Below are 23,542 nucleotides of genomic sequence, written 5' to 3' on the forward strand. Positions count from 1 at the left end.
CAGCGCAACATGTCCTTTGTTGCTACACAGACTTATGTAGACTAAGATTCCTAATTCTGGGAAAGAAAAAGCCCGGGCATGAAGAATACGCAGAGGAGTCCTTCGACAGAATGGGGATCTTGTAAAAACACTTAAGCTAAACTCTATTCTAATCTTAATCTTTACTGGACCCTGCCGACTTAAGAGACAAGAGATCGTCCGTGTAGGTTATACCAAGTGCTGACATACGTTACTAAGGCCTAACAAGGAATTTTCAGGTTTCTAGCCTGGGAAATAGTACAATTTAGCAGATATGACTTAGGTGCCACTACCAAGTTCGTTGGGCTTAGTAAACAGCCTGAAGATAAATAATAATGCGCTATAAACCATATATGGAGGAGCACTGTAGTTTCCAAAGTAATCTCTATTGACCTGTCGACTGTCGTTCGCCAAATGAAGAATTCTAAATGAACGAAAGGTACTGCTCATTGGAAACTTGACTTTCGTTAGAACTTGCAAACAGTACAAAGCGTACAGACTCATACATCAAAGACATCGACATGCCCAAATAATTTACCTTAACTGAAAAATTATTAGACTTCTCATTATAACAGAGAGAAGAGGACGGCCGTTATTATATCCGTTATTATATGGGTCACATTTTCTTTTTCATCCTCCAAATCGTGCTGGTTTCTGGGGGAGGGATAGATATAGGAAAATTCTATATGATAAACAAATAATTGATTAGAATCGATTTAAAGATAAAATGAGTGTCGGTGAAACCTGTGGAGTTCGTACTAAATGACAAAAATTCAATCCAATATATCATTTGTCCAAAGAGTGTTTGTGCTACAACACTAAGCTATCATTCTGTACTTTTAAATAATCGTTTTGTATCGATTTGGAGCTAAAATGATTGTCTATAAAACGCATGGAGTTTAAACGAAATGACAAAGGTTTAGAACAACATGAGGTCATATCATTGGTCTAAAACGTGTTTGTACTATGACACTAAGCGATAATTTTGTATTTACAAATAATCGGTAAGTATTGATTTGAAGGTAAATAACTGTCGGTAATGCACATGGACTTCTAAGTAACCAAAGTTCAGACCAACATGAGGTCATATCATTTGCCCAAAGCGTGTTTGTGTTACGGCACTTATCGATCATTTTTTACTTACAAATAATCTATTAGAATCTATTTGAAGCCAAAATGATAGGTAAAGCCTATCGAGTTCGAATTGATTGACCTAAGTAAAGGCCAACTGAGGTCAAACAAATTGTTTGTGTTTCGTTCTTTCTTGTGGGGGGGGGTATAGGAAAATTCAATAATCCTTGAATAAGACAGAAAACAAAAGGTGCAATAAACGATGGAAGCTTCTTACATGTTGTGATGATAATGTACGTGAACCGGTGTGAGCAAGTTTGAGCAAATGCATGCCCGTTACGCTTAATTTTCAATTTCCAAGTTTCGTTCCTCTTCTTTCAAGGGAAACTGCTTTGTGTTTACAAGAGAAACAGCGATAAGGTTTGAGCAACGCCTCGGGCTGTTTATCCTTTTCAAACATGAATAAACGTTTAGTTTATTAGATCCGGCTGTTGGAAGTAATTAAATGAAGACATAAAATAAAAGAGTCGGTGAAATGAATGTGTTTCCTTTTCTTGGGTAATAATTGCGAACGAAGGAAAAACTTATGCAATTCCTTTTTTTCGATGTCATGAAAATTTAGCCCAAAGGCAGACGAAAAATAATTACGATCCCATTGAGAAAGGTTATCAGTTCATCGTGCTCCTGGGAATCCGACCAAGATAGCAAATTAAAATTGGCCACCCCCCTAAAAAATTAAAAATGACACAAAAACTCAGAAGAAAGAGACACTGAGATTTTTGTAAACCTTTTATCTTTTGTTTTAAATCAAAGGACCGCCATCCTGAACGGAATGCTGGTAATTTAACATTTTATGTACACCTCGAGGGGGCCCCAATATGAAAATATGCCGCGAGGAGAGATTCTAAGCATTGTTCCTTATAATTGCGGATGGGATTCCTTGTTTTTCTTGTCAGAGCTCTGGAATGCGAAGGGAGATAAGCCAGGTAATCATGCTACGTCTGTCCACGTTGCTACGTTTTTCACTCACCGGATTCTTCCTTTGCCACACTTCCTCGCCGACATGTCGCCAACCAACCAGACTGACTTTGTTCCACTGCGCATTTTTCAGACCTATCGTCAATTCTTTTCAATGAAAATTTAATTTGAATGCGACCACCGCTCGCTTCACCGGGATAGGCTTTGTCAACAATTAATTTTCTACGAAACTTATCGGCACATGATCACTCTCACACGTTTACGTTTAACTCGATCGGGATCAAGACTTAAATAATCAATTAGTAACAATTTGAAGCTAAATGTTTGACGGTAAAGCCCAAAAGACTTCGAACTAAGTGACCAAAGTTCTGGCCAACATGAGGTCATATCATTTGTCCAAGTCGTATTTGTGTTAAAACACTAATTGATCATTTTATACTTATAAATAATGGATTAGTATCGATTCGAACCTAAAATGATTGTTGGTAAAGCACATGACGTTCGAACTAAGTGACCAAAGTTCTGGCCAACATGAGGTCATATCATTTGTCCAAGTCGTATTTGTGTTAAAACACTAATTGATCATTTTATACTTTTAAATAATGGATTAGTACCGATGCGAACCTAAAATGATTGTCGGTAAAGCACATGACGTTCGAACTAAGTGACCAAAGTTCTGGCCAACATGAGGTCATATCATTTGTCCAAGTCGTATTTGTGTTAAAACACTAATTGATCATTTTATACTTATAAATAATGGATTAGTATCGATTCGAACCTAAAATGATTGTTGGTAAAGCACATGACGTTCGAACTAAGTGACCAAAGTTCTGGCCAACATGAGGTCATATCATTTGTCCAAAGCGAGTTTGTACCACGACACAAATCGATCATGCAGAATTTTTAAATTATGGATTAGTACCGATTCGGCGATGAAATGACCGTAGATAATAAGCCCACGAAGATCGAACTAAGTGATCAAAAATCAAGTAAACATGAGGTCATATCATTTGTCCAAATCGTGTTTGTGCTACGACATTAAGCGAGCGTTTTATACTTTCCAATAATTATTTATTTTATATTGTAAAATAAACTTTTTTATTATTATTATATGTTTAAAGCTTTGATTTCATAAATGTGATTTTGGCGAATATCTGCGGGTATTTTTGAACAGTTGAAAGATATAATGTAGGAATTCTTCAAACTGAGCGTTCAAATCATGAACAGTGTTTTCAGAGTTCATTTTATTTGAGATGGCTCCACTTTGTTATCGCGGTTGAGGAATCCGAGTATAAAGCGAAGTGTAATCAACATAAAACAGCGAAGAGGCCCGTGGATTAAATGATGTAGAGCGTTCTGTCTTCCATTCCTGCGGTTGTCAGGCAAACGGCCCTCTTTATTTTTGAGATGTCCGACCGACAATTAAAACAAGGAAGCGTCCCAAATGGCACAATTTGTCGCCGGATTTGAATGCGCCTCGAGACACAGGCTGGAATTCCGGCCACACATTTAAACCGGCCCCTTTGTCAGACTTTTTGCACCATAACTAAATTTGCACTTCATAATTTCGTTTCGCCTCCCTCCCATCCCAGCTACATTCAAGTTCTAGGGCACGTTTTCTTCTCTGCCTTTCAAGTAAGTTAATATCATTTTTGTTTGAACGACTTTTCTTCTCTATGGTAAGACTGTATCCCTTTAGTTAGGTGTAACAACACAACGTAAATCGTAATTTGCTGAGAGCACCTCAGTCCAAGAAAAGCATTCTTCCAACAGTACCTTTCTTTTAAACTATAATGTTCTTCGATAAACTAATATCAGCGTTCACTATTTTCTGACATACATAAAGCGTCTCTATTTGCACCCTACTTATCCCACATCTTTACACTTCAGACTTAAGCAATCCTAGACACGACGAACTCATTTAACAAGGTCTACACTGCCTTGTACACGATCAGAGGTCAAATCCACTAGTCACCCCAAAACTTTCCCAAAAAACTATAATTTTCCTTACCACATACCGCTCATTAGAACAACCTACATCTCAATCCAATGGAAATTGGCCATCATAAAACACACTTATCCCCTTATCAGTTTGCTACCATTACTCGGCAATATTCTTGAAAAATCCTGAAACACCTTTATATCTATGACAGCTCCAACTCTTCTATTCATCAGTGACACAGGTTAGACATCATCTCTCTTGTGCGAAGGAATTCCGCTCAGGTGTTTTCTAAGATATTAGGCAAGCCTTCGCTCGAGTGTGACATCGGTCTTGCTGTGGAACCTCAACAGCTTCCAACAGTACACCTCACAGACACAGTCACGCCATCCTTTCAGCAAACCAAGTAATGGCCTTCACAAACCTCCACATTCCGTTTGGAAGAACATTTCATGAAATGTAAGATTTTCTTGAACACTCTATCCTATCCTTGAAAGCTCCAATGTCCATTCCATTCCATCAGTTCTGGTTCAGGCGACATCACTCTACCCCCATCAACTATGCCAAAGCGGGAGTTCCGCAAGGCATCTTCCTTAGCCCAATTCTATATTCAGTATACACTGAAGACATTCCGTCATACTGAAGCAAATCCAGACCCAGAGGCCTTCAGAAACATCCAGGACGATACCTTCTGTTTGGATTATGGTAAGTATGGTTACGATGTGCCAATAAAAAGATAAAACCATAAAAGACAATTTTATTATGATGTCTAGGAAACGAAGAAACCTCACAATTTTAAAATGTAATTACCCAGAATATTTTTGAACATATAAGTCAATTGGAATAGGAAAGCGTTCCAGGAAAATAATTTAAAGTAACAAATAGAATAATATAACTAAACAAAATAGACTATAAAAACGCTAGATTGTCATAAATAACGCATAAGGGATAATAATTTAAAGACAACACGAAAAGATGATCTAGTCCAAGTTGTAAAAGCTGTGAATTTTTCTGTAAGAAATTCTAAACTGGTCGTTCCTGAAGGGCGGGCGTTCTGAACACTTTTTCTCTCCGTCCAAATATATTTAAACGAGGCCCCTTGTCACGACCGTGATGAGGAAAGCTGTTTACATATTAAATAGAGGCCGAATGGAAAAGGAAAAGGGTGGAAAAACCCTCCGGCTGTAATTTTTCACAAATGTGAACGAATGGGGCGTTAAATTGCGCATTTCCCGTCGTATCAGCGGCCTGGATGCAGTACATCCCTTTTATTGATATTTTCCAACAATAGCAGACTTCATCAACGACCAGCCCCCACATCGCGATAAGGCAAAAACGAAAATAACATTTTCACTGTCGCCTTTGAAAGTTATTTAACCTAGAAATAAAATTTCAAAAGATGACAGATATAAATGGAGAAGTTACAAAACGTTTAATAAAAATTAAAACACTGAGTCATATTTCTTGCCTACCAGTGCAAAAACCTACTAGGCAAATTTTTAATTCTTTAATTTAATTTTAAATAAACTTTCATTTTAAAAATGTTCAACAGTCACATGACAATACATTCAGTGCATTTTAAATTATTATATTTGTGAACTAAGTGTGTGATTTCAAGGTAAATAATCCACCGCTGAAGATGGCGAGATGCTAAAATCATCTGACAGACCAAACAAGCGAGGATAGGCGGATCAGGACGACCAGAAAGTACCGGATCACAGGTTCATTACCCCGCAGACGTCACGAAATCTCACAAATTAACCGTTAAATAAATAATCTTACTGTTTATTAGATCACTAACCTACCTCTGAAGAAGGCGAGATGATAAAGGAATATGATGACCAAACAAGCGACGATGTGCGGACCAGGACAACCGGAAAGTACCGTAAAGTGGGTGACTGCAGTGGGTACATGGTCGAATTTTAAATTCGAACGGCCCCTTAAAAACCTTAAAAATTGCGGGAACAGTGTTTTTCTTTGTCTCATATAAGCGGCGTTCGCTCCCGCCTAACGAAGCCTCCACTACCACGTGTTACCCTTCCATTCTTGATAAGTCCACCAAATAAGTGAACAAGCTTCCAAACAATTGAGCTAATGTACCAAAGTCACCCCACATATGGGGTGAAATTGGTACAGAAAAACTACCGATTTCTCGTGAACTATTAGGGATATTAAAGATATTTAATTATGGCAATCAAGTTAGATATTGCTTTAATGGAAAACTTAAATGATAGCAATATTTGTTACCAGTAATGTGGGAGAATGAAAATAACCCAAAAATTGTCCTAAGTCACCCCATTTTACGGTACGAAATCAGGTTCATCCCCCTCAGTCATCACGAAATCTCACAAATTAACCCTTAAATAAATAATCGTTACTGTTCATTAGATCACTAGCCCACCCCTGAAGAAAGCAGATAATAAAGACATCTGATGATCAAACATGCGAGGATATGCGAACCAGGACGACCGGAAAGCACCGAATCACAGGTTCATCCCCCTCAGACATCACGAAATCTCACAAATTAACCCTTAAATAAATAATCGTTACTGTTCATTAGATCACTAGCCGACCATTGAAGTTGGCGAGATGCTAAAGGCATCTGGCAGCCCGAACAAGGGAAGATAGGTAGACCAGGACTACCCGGAAGTAGAAAATCGCAGATTCATCACCCCGCAGATATGAAATCTGGCAAAGTAGCTTATTTACCAGCTAGTTGATTGATTAAGTAAACAAGTTGTAAGTCTGCCCCATCGCAAGAACAACACTTACGCAACTCTCACAAGTCTTGCGGGTTTAGTATGCGCGGTGTCCCAGTAAAGACTTTCTAATGGCAAATATCTCTTCACAGGGACAAAATACAAAAAAAGTTCCTAAAAAAAGATTTTTCCCTACTTCTTGTTTATTAATAAATCAATTGTTCGACATGAAAATGATAAAATAATACTTCTGATCAGTGAGAATCATTTAAATCAAATTTTGTTTTGTTCAGAAACGTTTTGTTCTCAGATAAACCTAATATTTTTTAATTATTACATTATCAACAATTATCTAAAATTTCCGAAATGATTGAAAACCTGGGTAAATACTGCATAAATAGTAGGCAAGAGTTTCGTCCGGTCGAGACAACCATCATTTACGCAGGATGATTTTCCTCAGGCTAATGGAAAAATTCTCCTTGGAAAAGATGCCGGCACAGTAAACCAGATTGTCGTGGAAGCGTCCGTAAAATATAACAAAAACTGAACGGAGGTTAGCGCTGGTATAATTGGATTTAGAGACAATAAAATTAGAGAGAGAGCAGTTGCCAAAAGTGAGCCTGCCAACTCCTCATTCCCTCTTCGTTCCCATTCACCCAAGCTATGATAATCGAAGACTCAATCTTAGAAACGTTTCGTACAATTTTTTGATGAATGGAAACATGTTAAGGAACCTACATTTCAATGTCACCATGAACCGGTCAAAGATTACAAGTTCTAGTGTTAAATGAAAAATAAACTTTATGGGGATTTAAAGTTTCCTTGGCGAATTAATTATGAATAGACAAGGCCTGATGGAACTCAGTAGATGTCCATAGGTTGGAGGCACGGATGAGGAAGGAACAACTAAAGACACTAGGTCAGAAGGGCGGGAACGAGTTTGAAAGGCATATTACAGGGGATCAGAATCATCACCTTCAGATGTATGGCTTCAGTGTAAAGATGTTATAAGGGACCTCCTTGGGAAGCCAAAGACAAAAAAAATAGAGGAGAATAAAGTAAGAAACTTTATTCCTTAAAAGGGAGAAGGTGGCTGTTAAAACAGAAGAAATTTGAGATATGAGTTTTCCAGGACGAAGTCTGATCAAGGACACTCGCAAGGTTCTTGACATTTGGACAGAAGGAAGGTAATAGATCGGAAGTAAGGAATGGAGGAAGGAACTGGGAATAACCTGAGAACTTTTCAAGTTAAGCCCAACCTAGGAGGTAATTAAGTTTAAATCTTGAATTCTTGTAATTGTAACTTTTAAGTCAGCACTTGAGAAGGAAAGGTAAATTTGGGAGTCATCCACATAAAGGATCTTCCAGGACAAGGTAAGATCAAGGACAATCCCAAGGTTCTCGACAGTGGGGCAGAAGAAATAGTGTGGTGATTAAACTGTAAACGAATGGGTAGGATGTAAGAAATGGAGGAAAGAACTGGGTCTGACACAACAACCTGAGACTTTTCTCCAATTTAAGCCCTTCCAGCAGCCCAGGAATTGAGTTTAAATTCTAAATTCTTACAAGTGTAACTTGTAAGTCAGCAGGTGGGAAAGAAAGGTAAATTTGGGAGTCAACCGCATAAATATTTTATGGATTTAGGGTCATTAATGTAATAGCAAAAAAGTAAATGTTGGTTGAGCCTTGCAATACTCCAGAAGTGATGAGTTACTGAGAGGGCTGGAGCTTTGGGACAAAGACTACTTGGGGAGGTTCCGAAAGGTAAAAACTTATCAGGTTGTGCTTGGCAAAAAAAAAGCTGCAAAGGTAAAAAATAATTCAAATGTTTTCCCCGAAGACTACAAACTTATTAAAAGACAATCAGCAGTGTGGATAAGCAGACTAAGATCGGAAACGAACAAGTCACAGATTCATCACCTGTATTATGCAGTGGTGGGTTTGTTGTCTTCCCTCGCCCAGCTTATAACCCTGACTAACCACTGAAGCTGGTGAAATGGAGGCAACTGACTGACCAATCCAACGAGAATAGGTAGACTAAAATGATCGATAATGTCCGAATTACAGGAACAAATAATTTAATCAACAAATAAAATGCTCATTAACTAATCTCACTGCTAACACAATGACATTCCGAAAATGTCTTTTAAATTGGTTTTGCATTTTAAGTGTTTTGAGAATGTCACCAATGCAACACAATGCCCTCTGACCAAAATACTTGCTGTCCCATTCCATGAAGCCATTCTTTCTTCAAACCCAGTCGAAATTGGATGCTATATCAGGTTTTTAACTAACGAATAGGCACCAAAAGGAATCGCAAGCTGACAGTAACACAACGTGAAGCACCTGCAAGGGTTGTGGAGTGTTGAGTACAAAAGCCAGTGATCTAGGAGAACATTGAGGGAGTTTAGTGGGGGATCAATCATTTCAGAAGGATCTTCTCAAATATTTTTTGAGAAGAGAGGAAGTAGTCTCATTGGACGGAGAAAGAAGCTTTATTGATGGATTTGCTGGGTTTTGGGAAAAGGATGGTATTTGAGTATTTCAAGAGTAAAGGGAAGTGAGTGGTGCGGAATATACTATTGTAGAGTGCCTTGTGATTCGGCATCCGATTTACGATAAAATTCACCTCTGAAGGAGTAATTTCAAGTGAAGTGACATCGGTAAGGGGGATGTAAGGTAGTTGTGTATTTCATTTTTTTATACGTATTTTGAGGTTCGGATTGGAGGTGTGTGTGATGGAAGAATTGGGCAAAAGAGTTGGTTTTGTCAAGTTCAGTCATGGCCCTTCAAAATTTTAAAGCTATTTTTACAGTCATCTTACTCAATTAAGACTAGGCTTCTAAATAAATAAATTCATATACTAAGCTTTTTGTACATAAGTTTTGACAATTGCTTTCCCGATCCCTGTGTGAATTAAATAAAAAATAATTTACACTGATGCCTGAAGAAGAAGTGTAGGAATATTTATGATTATTATATTATTTTTTGTATATTTTGTTTTATTGAATGGCTACCTTTTCTTAATTCTTAAAAAAAATTAATTTTGTTCTAATTTTTCTTATTTAAAATCGATTTTAATTTGTTTTAAAACGTTTTTTAGTGGGAAGTAAAGTAAAAAATTGGGGATCACCAATGACCTGCTTTGCCAGCATAGGTACATTTTAGACGCTTGTCTTTGTGGGGTTAAAAAATGCTTACATTGGTTTTCTTTACGATCAAATATAGGCTGTTAAAAAAAAGGGGAAAATTTTGAAAATCAAGATTCTAGGAAATAGGATTATTGAAGGGGGAGGGGACATTTAATAAAATATTGAGATTTAAAATGTATTTTAGAATAATTTTATTACTATTAAAAAATTAAAAAATCACAATAAAGCTATAAACGATTTTGCAACTTCAACATACAGCATATTTTTTTGGATCGGGTTGTGGAATTTTAGTTAAATAATCGCCTAGAAATAACGGTTTGACAACTAGAATTTTTTTAGAAGTAATCTTAGCCTTGGGTGCTGGCAATTCTGTATGCTCATCCCAAAACACATGTGTGGCTTTAAATATATCTCTACAATATTAAAAGTTTAAAAGTTAAAGTTGTACATAATTTTCTACAAGAAATAAATAAAAAAACTTACTCTTTTTTCAACACAGTAGCACCGCCAGCTTCCAAAAGGCGTTTATATTGAGCGTATTTGTTTTGTGATGTACAAATAACAGCCACGATGTTTCTAAACGCACATGGCTTGGACATATGAGATCTCTGAACCCGCCATATGTGTGCAGCCATTGCCAGGTCATACTCAGTCGTTCCTGGCTCCAAATGTGGGAGACGATCCTTCGATCTTTCATTTCCCCATTCAAAATCTTCCTCCTTTATGCACAAATATGTGGCTTAAAACATTTATCCAATTTTTTTTATCTTTTGTAAATAAAATAAAATACATACTGGCAAAAACGTTCTTGATTGGTAGCATTGTGACAAATAGGATAAATGCAAAACCCATTTACCACTGGCAATAGAGCACAACAACTTTTCACTTCTAACCGGTTTGTCAATGATGAGATGTGTCGAGTCACTATCGTAGCATTGCAATCCACTGACTTCACCTCCAAGGCTTTTTATAATTCCTTCAAATTTTTCTCTTGTCGAAGACTATAAAATAGATATACAAAAAAAATGTTTTAATTAACCAAACAAAAAAAATTAAAATCAGTAGTTGCTGCTTAATCCACCACTGGCTAGTCCTTAGAGAATTTTCATGATGGAACCAACTTTCCTGTGTTCTTTGCTGACTTCCTAAGTGAAATAGTCATTTCGCCAGCATAACTGAACCTTCAAACTAGTTGAACTGGTGCTAGGTCACTTTCTGCGTCCATCTAAACATGTTGCCTATCCCTGTGTTGGTTTGTCAGGCACATTTCGCCGTCATGCCATCTTCAGTGGTTGGTTAGAGACATAAGCAGGAAAGAACAATCCCACCACTGTATATTTATAGGATGTGCCAAAATATATCTGACATACTGACAAATTTTCTCTTCTCGCTTGGTTGGTCTGTCAGACCAATTTCAGCATTTCCCCACTTTCAGTGGTTGGTCAGGGTTATAAGCAGGGTGAGGAAAGGCAATAAACTGTGGTCATTACCGATCATTTCAGTCTATCTATCCTTGCAGAGTTCGTCTGTAAGACGTGTTTCTGCCATCTTCAGTGAGGAACTGCATCAGTCAGGGGTTAGGCCTTTTTATATACAGGGTGAATTGCTACTCGTGCTACAAACTTCACCAGTAGATTCTTGACCCTAAAATGAACAAAAAAGTTCATATTGACCATGGTCCGATTCTCAACCATTTCAGAGTAATTTCGCTTTTTATCGATTTTGAAAGATATCACGTCCTGGCGTCGGAAAATCGTGATATCTTTTAATCTAAACATTTCTCTTAAAATCTATAAGCACCGTTGAAATCCCCGTTAATTTTTCAATAAGAAGATGAAGGTGGCAAAACGTTTGGGTCTTTCTTCCTTGACCTTCTAGCTGTTTGTAAACTTCTTAAGCATTACATACTAAATGGGCATTAAATTAAATTAAAAAATTTCAATGGAATTATGATTTTGATTCTCTCTAAAAATTAACGGGGATTTCAACGGTGCTTATAGATTTTAAGAGAAATGTTTAGATTAAAAGATATCACGATTTTCCGACGCCAGGACGTGATATCTTTCAAAATCGATAAAAAGCGAAATTACTCTGAAATGGTTGAGAATCGGACCATGGACAATATGAACTTTTTTGTTCATTTTAGGGTGAAGAATCTACTGGAGAAGTTTGTAGCACGAGTAGCAATTCACCCTGTATATTTTAAGTAACCGTTAACTGGCTGTTTAAAGTTGATGGTGAGTGCTGGTCTATGTGAACACATGTAGAACCAGTCCAGGGTCAATCTAACTTCTCACTGAATATGACCAATGCAGCAATAATAAATAGGCACACCAAAAAATTAAAATTAAACCTTTTTAACTTTAAATTAATTTTTTTAATTTTTAATTAAACATTTTGAATTTCAAAACCCTTTTTAAATTCAAATTGATCTTTTTTACATCAAATTAACCCCTTTCTTTAAAGCATATTTAATTTTATTTTTAATTTGAATTGTAATTATCATAGAGATCCCTAAAAATTCAAATATACAGGAATTTTACTTTACATGAAATATATACATATTGGGGACCGCGGTAGCCGAGTGGTTAGCATGAGAGACTCTCACATCGCGGTCGTAACTCATAAGTTTTTAATGCTTTAAATTAAGTTAATTAGAAATTAATAAGGGTTAATTTGAAGTTAAAAATGGTTAATTTGAAATTTAAAAAGATTAATTTTAAGTTAAAAATGGTTAATTAGAAATTAAAAATGGTTAATTTGAAATTTAAAAAAGTCAATTTGAAGGAAAAACTACAATAAGATTACTTCCTAATTCCAAGAACAAAAACACATCATAGATTTTGTTCAATTAATAAGTTTTTGACACAACTTAATCCCTTTGATGAAATGACATATACTCTGAAATGGTTGAGAATCGGACCATGGACAATATGAACTTTTTTGTTCATTTTAGGGTGAAGAATCTACTGGAGAAGTTTGTAGCACGAGTAGCAATTCACCCTGTATATTTTAAGTAACCGTTAACTGGCTGTTTAAAGTTGATGGTGAGTGCTGGTCTATGTGAACACATGTAGAACCAGTCCAGGGTCAATCTAACTTCTCACTGAATATGACCAATGCAGCAATAATAAATAGGCACACCAAAAAATTAAAATTAAACCTTTTTAACTTTAAATTAATTTTTTTAATTTTTAATTAAACATTTTGAATTTCAAAACCCTTTTTAAATTCAAATTGATCTTTTTTACATCAAATTAACCCCTTTCTTTAAAGCATATTTAATTTTATTTTTAATTTGAATTGTAATTATCATAGAGATCCCTAAAAATTCAAATATACAGGAATTTTACTTTACATGAAATATATACATATTGGGGACCGCGGTAGCCGAGTGGTTAGCATGAGAGACTCTCACATCGCGGTCGTAACTCATAAGTTTTTAATGCTTTAAATTAAGTTAATTAGAAATTAATAAGGGTTAATTTGAAGTTAAAAATGGTTAATTTGAAATTTAAAAAGATTAATTTTAAGTTAAAAATGGTTAATTAGAAATTAAAAATGGTTAATTTGAAATTTAAAAAAGTCAATTTGAAGGAAAAACTACAATAAGATTACTTCCTAATTCCAAGAACAAAAACACATCATAGATTTTGTTCAATTAATAAGTTTTTGACACAACTTAATCCCTTTGATGAAATGACATATACTAAAAAAAACGTTAAAAAATTCCCCCTCGATTTCTCAGGTTTATTTATTAATTTTTGTATTTTAACCTGGCACAATCATGAAGGATTAAGCAGCAACAACTATATAAATAAAAAACCACTTACTGGGATATTTGATAACACAAATATTCTTCTCGTTTTGGGCACCTCTGTCTCTTCGGTGAGTTCTTCTGTCTCAGGGATTACCATGTCTTCGTTTTTTTCGCAATCTGTATCCACGCTAATTTTCTGCTTTTTTAACTCCGGTTCAGAATTATCCGTCAAGAACTAATCCAAATAAATCATCGGAATTATATAATTACTGTATTTATTATTTGTTGAAGTCGTGAGGAGTGGTCAATATATTATAATAATCCATGCATGTTTAGTGGTCATAATTCACCATATTCATTATTTCAATTTATTATTCTTTTTATCAAAGATCTTGGTGAGGATGAAAACCCTTAGATAAAAATAATAATTAATTGGAATTATTACAACTGTTCAAAAGCTACAAGTTTACTTCCAAACGATGCCAACAAGGATGTTATTGCGAGAAAAATAAGGATTCAATCAACAAAAGCTCTTTCTGCAAACATTTTCATTTATTTTTCCAGTTCTGTATTTATAGAGGCCAGTTTTGTGCCGATACTTATAGTTTATAAGGTTATAAATCGCTCCCAAGTTACTCATGGGTTGGTGATGTCATTTCAAAGTTATCACCATTTTTATGAATTTAATTTTTCTTTTTATCTAAAGTCTTGGTCGAGATGAAAAAGTTAGTGCCATGAGCAGGATTCAAATCCACAACTTGCGACTCAATATACCGCTGCTCTAACCACTTGAGGTTCACGATAGCTCAAGTGGTTAGAGCATCAGCGTAATGAACCGAAGGTCGTGGGTTCGAATCCTGCTTGTGATACTAACTTTTTCATCTCAACTAAGACCTTAGATAAAAAGAATACTTGATTGAAGTAATATAATAAATAATATTTCAATATATATATTATTGGGAAAATGGCCCATTAAAACAGCTACGCCTTTTCTGAATTGCAATCTTTCTAAATTACAATGCTCCAATGTATAAGTGATNTATTTCAATATATATAATATTTATTATTTATAACTATAAATATCATGATATTTTTTTGCATTGTATACATGCATGCGACAGGAAATATATTTACAAAATACAGAAAGGGAAACAATTCTATTCAACATTTTCAAATACGTATAAAAACTTACAGAAAGTGTATTTGGTTTTCCAAAATCCCAAGCAGGCATTTCATCCATTTCACATCTTGTCTTAGTCCTTTTAGAACTCCCCCAGCCTAAAACAACACTAATTATTATCTGATTTCATTAAATAAAAAACATACATAGGTAATATATTAAATCCATATGCGTTAAGCGGTCATAATTGACCTATTTAATTATTTCAATTAATTATACTATTTATCTAAAGCCTCAGTTGCAATGAAAAAGTTAGTATCATGAGCTCAATTGGTCAGAGCAGCAGTGTATTGAGCCGAAGGTCATGGGTTCAACACACTAACATTTTCATCTCAACCAAGACTTTAGTTAAAAAATATAATTAATTGAAATAATTAAACAGGTCTATTATGACTGCTAAACATATATAGATTAAAATAATAATTAAAGAAGTAATCTCTTCACTAACATCTCCCTGTGGCCACTTCATAAGTCGCTGACAATAGAATCCTGATTACACGACATTTTCAAAATTCTAAAGATTGTTGGTTGAGGATAAGATTGAGATAAGTAGTTACTGTCCGAGTGGATCGAAGTCACGATAGCTGCTCAAGTGGAACAGCGGCGTATTGAGCAGAAGGGTGTGGGTTCGAATCCCACTTGTGACACTAACTTTTTCCTCTCAACCAAGACTTTATTTAAAAAGTAAAATTAATTGGAATATATTAAATGTAACATTCAAGAGATTTATATAACATACTCGTTGATGGTTGGCATTTGGATTCTTCTTTTGTTTTTGATCCATTGTTCAAATCAGAGCTTACTGATTTCTGGTCATGAGATTCCCTAAGAACCGTTTTAGTCGACTGTGCACTAGTTGTATGTAGCCCCTCGGTACATCTTTAACAAAAAAAAATACTGAAAAAAAAACATCAAAAAATATAAATTTGCACTTACATTTTTTTTATTTCTTCCACTGTTTCCTTATTACTAAGATTGTTATTTGGCTTTTTACCTTGATCTTTACTCAACCAACCACCACTACTATTATTTTTATTATTTTCTTTGAACTCCTACAAATAATAGCACGACATTAATATTTCTAATTAATAGAAATCTACTTCGGGAAAATACGTACTTGGGTATTGTCAGGTGTAACTTTTATAGTCTCATTTTCATGTGCCCATTCTCTGTATGGTCCCTGAAAAATATGAAAAATACCTGGTAAAACTCGAGTCAGCAGTGTAAATAAATATCTATTAACTAAATCCACTATTAATTATCCTGTAGTATAAAATTTAGAATACAACAATGCTCAATCATTAGTTAAGGATAAGAGTGGAAAGATGAACAACATGTACTGGGATTTCGGTTTTTTTTTTTTTTTTTTTTTTTTTTAGACAAAAAATAATGTTATGCATACTCATTTTGGGGGGATGGGTATCGTGAAAAAAAGGCCAGAGGCAACGGCGAGAATTGAACCCACAACCACGGGGTCTACAAGCCGAGAGTCTGTCACACTAACCACTCGGCTACCACGGCGGTTATAACAGTTCATAAACAATTCAGAGGTCTGAGTGACCAGTGTGGTTCCTAATGAAGAAAACAGCATTGTTGATTGTGGAGGACTTTTTCACTGGAGGTACTGGATCCTAAGATTTTATTGTTTTATCCCATACAGTTCCAGTCCGAAACTCCATTAAAGGAGCTAAAAGAACTAAAATTTATTCCATTTAAGGAGGTTCTAAGGTAACGAGGTGGTCTTGGAGGGTTCGAAATGTTAGAATGAGATTGAAGTTTCAACAATTGATCCTGGTGCCAGACATAATCTAGAAAGACTCTAGGGCATAACTGCTCACTGATGTTGAAATGGCGAATACAGCATGATGATGATATTGGTCGAATGTGGAGTGTTAATTGTGTTGGTAATTAGGTAAAATGTTGGTTGTGGATTTCTTGCAGGAGGTATATGTAGGATTATTTGGTATTGTCAAGTTAAGGGAGACTGTGCTAACAGCAAAGTTTGAGTATACGGTAAAAAGTAACTGGCCTAAGATATTCCCTGTCAGAACACCACAGAAGATGCAATGGATCAGAGAGGTTGATGTTCAGTAGGTAACACGATATGATTTTCATATGAGATAGTTTATAATAGAAAGAAAGGATTTGAGTTTCAGCACTGTCTACTCCAGGGAAGAACTGATTACAATTACGTCTATATTTCTTTCTTTAAGAAATTTATCACAAAAGCAATAACCAATTTAACTATTTCTATTATTCAGTTATATTACATCAGGTAGGAGGTCGCCTGTTTCTTGATCGATTCCTTCTATTTGTGCATCACCAAATTTCACCCAAAGTTGCTTCATTATTACACTAAGCGGCTGAAAAATAATTCTAATTACAGAATCGTTCTTGTTATTATTTTATAGTCTAAGTTGTACGCACAGTGCTCGGACGTCTTTTACGAAATGTCTGAATCTGGGGTGACTTTTGATAAAGTTCTGGTAGGTTATCGATCCACTTTTTCCAGCTCTTCTTCGCAGTAGGGCTCAGTACATCTCCATCATTCAAGAACACCCGACCATATGGGGTGTCCGGAGTATCCATGTGAAAGGGAGATTTTCCGGATGAAGTGAATGAAAACTGGAAAAAATAAAATGTTCCTTTTGATGTTTTTAAAGATTGCAGTCAATAAAAATTTTATTACAAGCAAACAAAACAATATAAAAGATTTTTTTTATTAACAAAACTGTAAGTAAATTTTTTTAAAGAATTACTTGTTTATTTGCATCCGGTGTACAGAAATTTTCATCTATAGATTTCAGGGAGATGTTCATCTTTGCACTGGCATCTTTTAGAGATTCCTTGTTTTGCTCTAACGATTCTGCCGATATGGTTTTTTTAGGTTTCTCAGGACAAGCAAACACATCACAAACTCGTTTCGAAGTGGATGGTGTTGCTTTAATTTCAGAAGGAGTTGATTCGATCACTCTCCTCATGGCCGGATTTACAGGCGTTGAGATTATTTCCCTTTCATTATTGACAGAAGGCGTGTCGAGGTCGGCCGTTGCTCCGTCTTCAAGCAATGACAATAACCACTCTTTTTTGACAGTCGGGATGCCCCATCTAATAGCGGCTTCGTATTTACTTCCAGATGTTGTCTGACACACTAGATGAGTCGCACGTTCAATACCTTTATCAGGGTGATTTTTACGGGAAAACGAATCTTGAACCCTTAAAATAAAAAATGTATATATATAAAATTATATAAGACTTGTAAATTAAGAAAATTACTTTGCACCCAGCGCAGTTGCTAAATGGGCTATGAAATTTCTTTCTTTCCCCATGATACCTGATATACAAATTACACTCCCTGATAAAGGTTTTTGACCCAATGTGACAATGACAGGTTTATGGAAGTAATCGACATCAAGGATGGCTTCCTGTTCATAACAGTCCTCCTGAAGAGTTAGGAAAAAATAAAACACTAATTGATAAATGAAATGACTATTGGTTTAGTCAAATCAACCAAAATGACGATAAATTTTTTAATACTAACCACCCAAAGGCTCGTGACTATGTGTTTTGCATTAACTTTAATTGCACTGATGAGTGGAACAACAGCATAATCAACTTTTCCTTTGAATTTGTTTGAATATATTTTACCATGTAGATTTCTTATCAACTCCTCTATCGTATTTGCATCATCAAAACCAATAACAACGAATGAAAATCCTAAAATATAAATTTATATAGCATGAATCACAATAGGAAAATATTCTATTTCAATTTACCTTCGAATATCGGGCCAACTACTACGGATGAATCATTCTTTGTTGAGTTGGCATCATTTTGAGCAGGTTCATTTATGCCATTATCATTTGGTTCATTAGTTTCTTCTTTCTGTGTTTCGTTCTGTTTTCTTAAATTGTCCATTTCTTCCTGTGCTCTCAGCTTCAATATTCCATCCTGGACTGGTGGTTCATTTGCTAAGAGGTATATACAAATTTTAAAATTGTTTGAATTGTTTCTTTTATAGGTGAATTACTCACATATCGAAACCTGATCTTTTGTGAATAGTTTTCTCGATACGGTTTGGTTTGGCTCATTAATGTCGGATTTTAGAAGTTCCACTCCCTTGACAAAAGTACAATTCAAACTGTTTTATATAAACAAATCCTCTAATTATAATGTTATTTGTAAATAAAAAGGGGCTACACACTGATTTCAAAGAAACTTTTTTTGAGTGATACTAGCTTGAAAAATATTGGACACATGTCCCAGTGTCCTTGAGCTCTAGGAACCCAGAAAAGAAAATACTATTCAGGATCATTTAAATGAGATTAGATACATAAACAGTTCCAATAATCAAAATGCGTCTTAACACATTCAATGTGGGTGACTGTAATATGGGTGAACACAGAGTGGAATCAAGCCCCTCTCTTCAATTCAACTTTTTTTCCCCATTTTAGTAAGAACAGTGGTATAATGCCCCCATAGTTCAAAAGTTCAGAAAAGCCTATCTTAGACTAAAAATCATTCCTAGGTCTCTATAACCTTAAACCGCTAGATAGCATCTTTATCGTGCCAATGTTTCGATCTTTATTGAGATCATACAATTTAAACAATATTCTTAAAACTCAGGCCCTGAAGATGATCTCAATAAAGATTGAAACGTTGGCACGATAAAGAAAATGTTTTTCTAAACCTACATCACACCAGACCTCATGATTTCTAAATAATCATTACATAACCGTCTCTAAATATTATACATCTTTATGCTTTAGTAACTAGAAAAAAAAATCACTGAATGATTTCTCTTCTACATGAAAGATTTTATTTTTAACTTACCTACTTTGTGTCCAGTTTTGTTGGAAACCAATTTTGACAAAGTATGTAATTATAGAACCAGTACATCTATGTAACTAATTAAATTTCACCACCGTTTTCATGTAATGAAAGGAAGCCAGGATGACCTAGGTAAATATCGTTTTACAAAATTCATCAACTGCCTCTCAGCTTTTTGATATTATAATTTATATTTTTATTTCCCTACCATGTGCAGTAATTATAATCCACAGCCGGGGCCATCCGAACCTAAACATTTACTGCATGCGGTGCAACAACATACAATATAACATATTTTTTTGAATTTCACAAAAACAAATAATTTAAATAATTCAGGTAATGAAAAAATGTTAATATTTTCCATTTGTAAATAATTTCTTTGCTTTTTTTGTTTTATTTTATTATTTTATAATTTTATTTTGTATTCTTTTTTAATTTATTTAGAAATCGATTAACGGTCACTAATCACCACACATTCTTTTTTAACTTTTTTTAAAATTTTAAACAATTCAAGTGAATGAAAATATTGTAAATATATATTATTGTTGTAAATACACTGTTTTTTAAATGTATTTTTAGTCTCTTTTTTAAATTAATTTTGTAATTTTTTTTTAACGAGGGTTGGCAACAGCAGACGTCATATAAACCCTCAAGGTGCCGGTGTTTTAAAAAAAAAAAAAACCATTTGTAAATGATTTGAACCCGGGACCTTTACTTTACAGTGATGAGCGCCGTGTCAAAGACTAAACCTTGCGGCCACCGTCGCCCCTTTTGTAAAAATTAAAAAAACGGATAATAAGAACTGTAAATATTAGAGAAAAAATTAATTGTTCTTATTTAAAGTTGTTTTTTCTTGTTCGTTCAGCATGGACATGTTTTTCCTCATTCACACATAAGTGAAGAAAAAGTCATCAAAGTACGGTTTTGAAATGGTTTAGAATACAAAAGTTCTAAGTAATTTGTGACTCAACAGCCGAATCATGTCATGGAGAGGGTTAAATAAAGTAGGCCAAAAAAAATTGTTTTGAGAACACAATAAGGATTTGTTTAAGCACTCATTAAAGCCCTTAAATAAAATTCTCATACCAAACAACAATACGACATTTTTGGACTGAATTCTCTGGGGTCAATTTTTTTCTCATCGCTTAAAAATTCATAAATACTCTGGAATTCATCCAAATTCATCATTATTACAACTTAATCCACATTTGCTTAGTGGTTATAATTTTTAGTAAGAAATAATGTTGATATTCATTTTCTACACCAAAAGCCCCACATACAAGTTTTTGAGAAAATCCACCCCCCTCCTAAAATGCTTCCTTTTTTAAAAAAAATCAATATGCATATTTAAGAGCCTTAAAGGTTGATTAAAACTAATCCGATTTTTTTAAATTATTTTTTTATTATATCTTTTTACATATCTGATCTCATTTAGTCCAATATTACCCTTTTCTTATCCCGAACATATAAAAAATAGGCATATACATAATATCCTTGAAATAAATAAACAAAGGCAGGAAAACATATTTTTAAATTAGCTAAATTACTTAAAATATTTTATCTCTCAGCTCTTAGTGCCAACCCATTGGCAATACTCAAACACGTATCTAATATTTTTCAACTTCGTATCATGGAAAAAAGTTTCATTTTAATCAGCGATATTATGTCCTTCCACTAGTGAGGTGAAGCAAATTATTAAACCAAAATTTCACATGAAGAAAAGAAAAAGAGTAAGTTTAACTGATCTACAAATTGAAGACACTGCTATACAGAAAGTAACTAAAGTACTTAACTTATAAACAAGACAATTTTAATATAAAATGGTTTGCACTGAAGGAAGAGGATTAAACTTTTCTTGTAGCAAGACAAAAAAAATCGTAGCTCACTTATAATTAAAAACAAAATCCTTGATATAAAATCAACAGTGACAAAATTATATAAATTAATCTGATTTACCTTATGGCTCAGAGGAGATGAAAGAGGAGGAGCAGTAGATCCGTGCAAGCAAAGGTACGGTTCAATAGAGGCAGCACTTTTTTGTCTTATTGAAGCTAAAAGCCATTCTAGCTTTACTGTATGCGGTTTCGATTTAAGTTCAACAAGCAACTTCGCATCTTGAATGTCAAATGCTCCAACGATAATATGACTTAAGCGATCGGTTATTTTTGTATAGATTGTCGCTCCGCCTCTGTTAATAACTTTTTTCAATTTTTCCGTTTCCTGTGGTGTAAAACCGCTCAAGTAAATCTGCAATTTTCACAGTCGTGTTAACTTTTGTTTGCTAAATAGTTGTAGAGTTAATATCAGAATGATCACAGATGCACACAAGCATAGAAGTTATTTATAAATGTTTCAACCAACAAAAAATAAAAATTAGCATAATAAGCAGAAATCCTGTTAGCACAACTTCCCATTTACTGCGAAGGAATAAATAATAATAGAATATAGGAAAATTCTTTAAAATTTGACTGAATAATAATCATAGATTTGAATGAGGGGAAAATTATATTACTTTAGCCATGTCATTAATCAAGGGGTGAGAAAGGCATTAATTTCAACCTTGTTTTGAATCAAAATTTTAGCTTATTGGCACAGTATACCAGTAAGGGTCTCCCTGAAGGAGGGCGGGATGGTGGATGGGAAGAAAAAAACCGGCATTTCGCCATATTCGCCCACAGACCCTAATAAGATATCTCACAAGGTTTATGCTATATAAAGTTCAGAAAAAGATCAGTTCATTCATACACAGTAACAATGCATGTGGAAAGTGCTTACCTTACAGCCATCAAGAAAAGGTCCTGCTTTTGTGGCTTGTACTAAATCTATTTCCTCCATGAATTGTTTGTACTCATTATCTTAAAAGTCAAAGTAATTTACTTATGCAGAATTATTATTATTTCATTTTAATTTTTTGTAAATATATACCTTGTGATTGTTTTTTGGCCGCTTTTTTTGGTAAAGATTGTATCAACATAGAACTGGCGACACTCATGTTAGTCTCATCAATTTCCATATTTGATACATCTTGTGCCATGGGAACAATTGAAATATCCGAATTGGTCATAAAACCTGCACATCAAAAAAATTTTAAACGATTTAGTTTGTATTATTATATACATGATACATACTTTTGGGTTCAGAAGTTGGCGTAGAAGATTTTGGTTTGGCGACGACGATATGGTCTATCGATCTGACAGCTGCGCCTTTTTCAACCGATTCATACACCCATGAAGGTGTCAGGCAAGGTATGCCCCAAAGTTGAGCATGCTGGAATTTCCTCCCCTCTGCTTCCCCGATAATTAAAACGACAGTTTTGTTTTGTTCCAGTGTTGGCATGTAGACACCACCTAAAAATATAAATTGCAACACAGATCACTACAGACCAAATTTTCAAGCAATTAAAACTTCAAAATGTTTACACAAAAAGTGTGATAAAAATAAAATTTCCCATTTAGCATAGTAAAAATTTTATTTACCCATTAAATTAATTCTTGTCGAAAACATTGTTTATATGTTAATCCATACATGTTTAGTGGACATAATTGACCATATTAATTATTTAAATTAATTATTTGTTTAATCTGAGGTCTTAGTTGAGATGCAAAGTCACAAGTGGGATTCGATCCCACAACCTTCGGCTCAATACGCTACTGCTCTAACCAATTGTCACAATAGCTCAAGTGGTTAGAGCAGCTGCGTATTGAGCCAAAGGACGTGGGTTTGAGTCCCGCTCGTGACACTAACTTTTTCATCTCAACCAAGACCTTAGATAAAAAGAATAATTAACTTAAATGGTTTATATGTATGTATTACTTATGGGCCGATAAGTGATTATCACTGGCCCCCTACACCTTAATCAAAAATTCATTGTTTTGTTTATTTTCTTTCGAACATCTTTGCCACTGATTCTCATAA

At 34.7% G+C, this 23,542-nt stretch overlaps 1 protein-coding gene across 2 annotated transcripts in view; it reads right to left on the minus strand.

Annotated features, from left to right (window-relative positions):
• Window positions 1-23,542, minus strand: part of LOC106664056 (DNA topoisomerase 2-binding protein 1-like) — a 72,639-nt gene that overhangs the window by 43,395 nt on the left and 5,702 nt on the right. The window contains exons 6-24 of one of the 2 annotated variants that reach the window (XM_024227568.1): window positions 22,756-22,974; window positions 22,553-22,696; window positions 22,403-22,482; window positions 21,584-21,874; window positions 18,832-18,916; window positions 18,574-18,768; window positions 18,339-18,514; window positions 18,074-18,240; window positions 17,557-18,013; window positions 17,225-17,422; window positions 17,068-17,160; window positions 15,915-15,977; window positions 15,734-15,849; window positions 15,537-15,676; window positions 14,810-14,895; window positions 13,691-13,852; window positions 10,652-10,858; window positions 10,341-10,576; window positions 10,032-10,270 (exon numbers count right to left, since the gene is read on the minus strand). In XM_024227568.1, coding sequence (XP_024083336.1) covers window positions 10,105-10,270; window positions 10,341-10,576; window positions 10,652-10,858; window positions 13,691-13,852; window positions 14,810-14,895; window positions 15,537-15,676; window positions 15,734-15,849; window positions 15,915-15,977; window positions 17,068-17,160; window positions 17,225-17,422; window positions 17,557-18,013; window positions 18,074-18,240; window positions 18,339-18,514; window positions 18,574-18,768; window positions 18,832-18,916; window positions 21,584-21,874; window positions 22,403-22,482; window positions 22,553-22,696; window positions 22,756-22,974 — 3,281 coding nt within the window. In that variant the 3' untranslated portion in view covers window positions 10,032-10,104. Of the gene's footprint in view, window positions 1-10,031; window positions 10,271-10,340; window positions 10,577-10,651; window positions 10,859-13,690; window positions 13,853-14,809; window positions 14,896-15,536; window positions 15,677-15,733; window positions 15,850-15,914; window positions 15,978-17,067; window positions 17,161-17,224; window positions 17,423-17,556; window positions 18,014-18,073; window positions 18,241-18,338; window positions 18,515-18,573; window positions 18,769-18,831; window positions 18,917-21,583; window positions 21,875-22,402; window positions 22,483-22,552; window positions 22,697-22,755; window positions 22,975-23,542 lie in introns of those variants that run through there. The other variant, XM_024227569.1, reaches the window with a different exon arrangement.

This window comes from Cimex lectularius, unplaced genomic scaffold, assembly GCF_000648675.2.
Source record: "Cimex lectularius strain Harlan isolate CLEC.00 unplaced genomic scaffold, Clec_2.1 scaffold127, whole genome shotgun sequence".
Taxonomy (NCBI): domain Eukaryota; kingdom Metazoa; phylum Arthropoda; class Insecta; order Hemiptera; family Cimicidae; genus Cimex; species Cimex lectularius.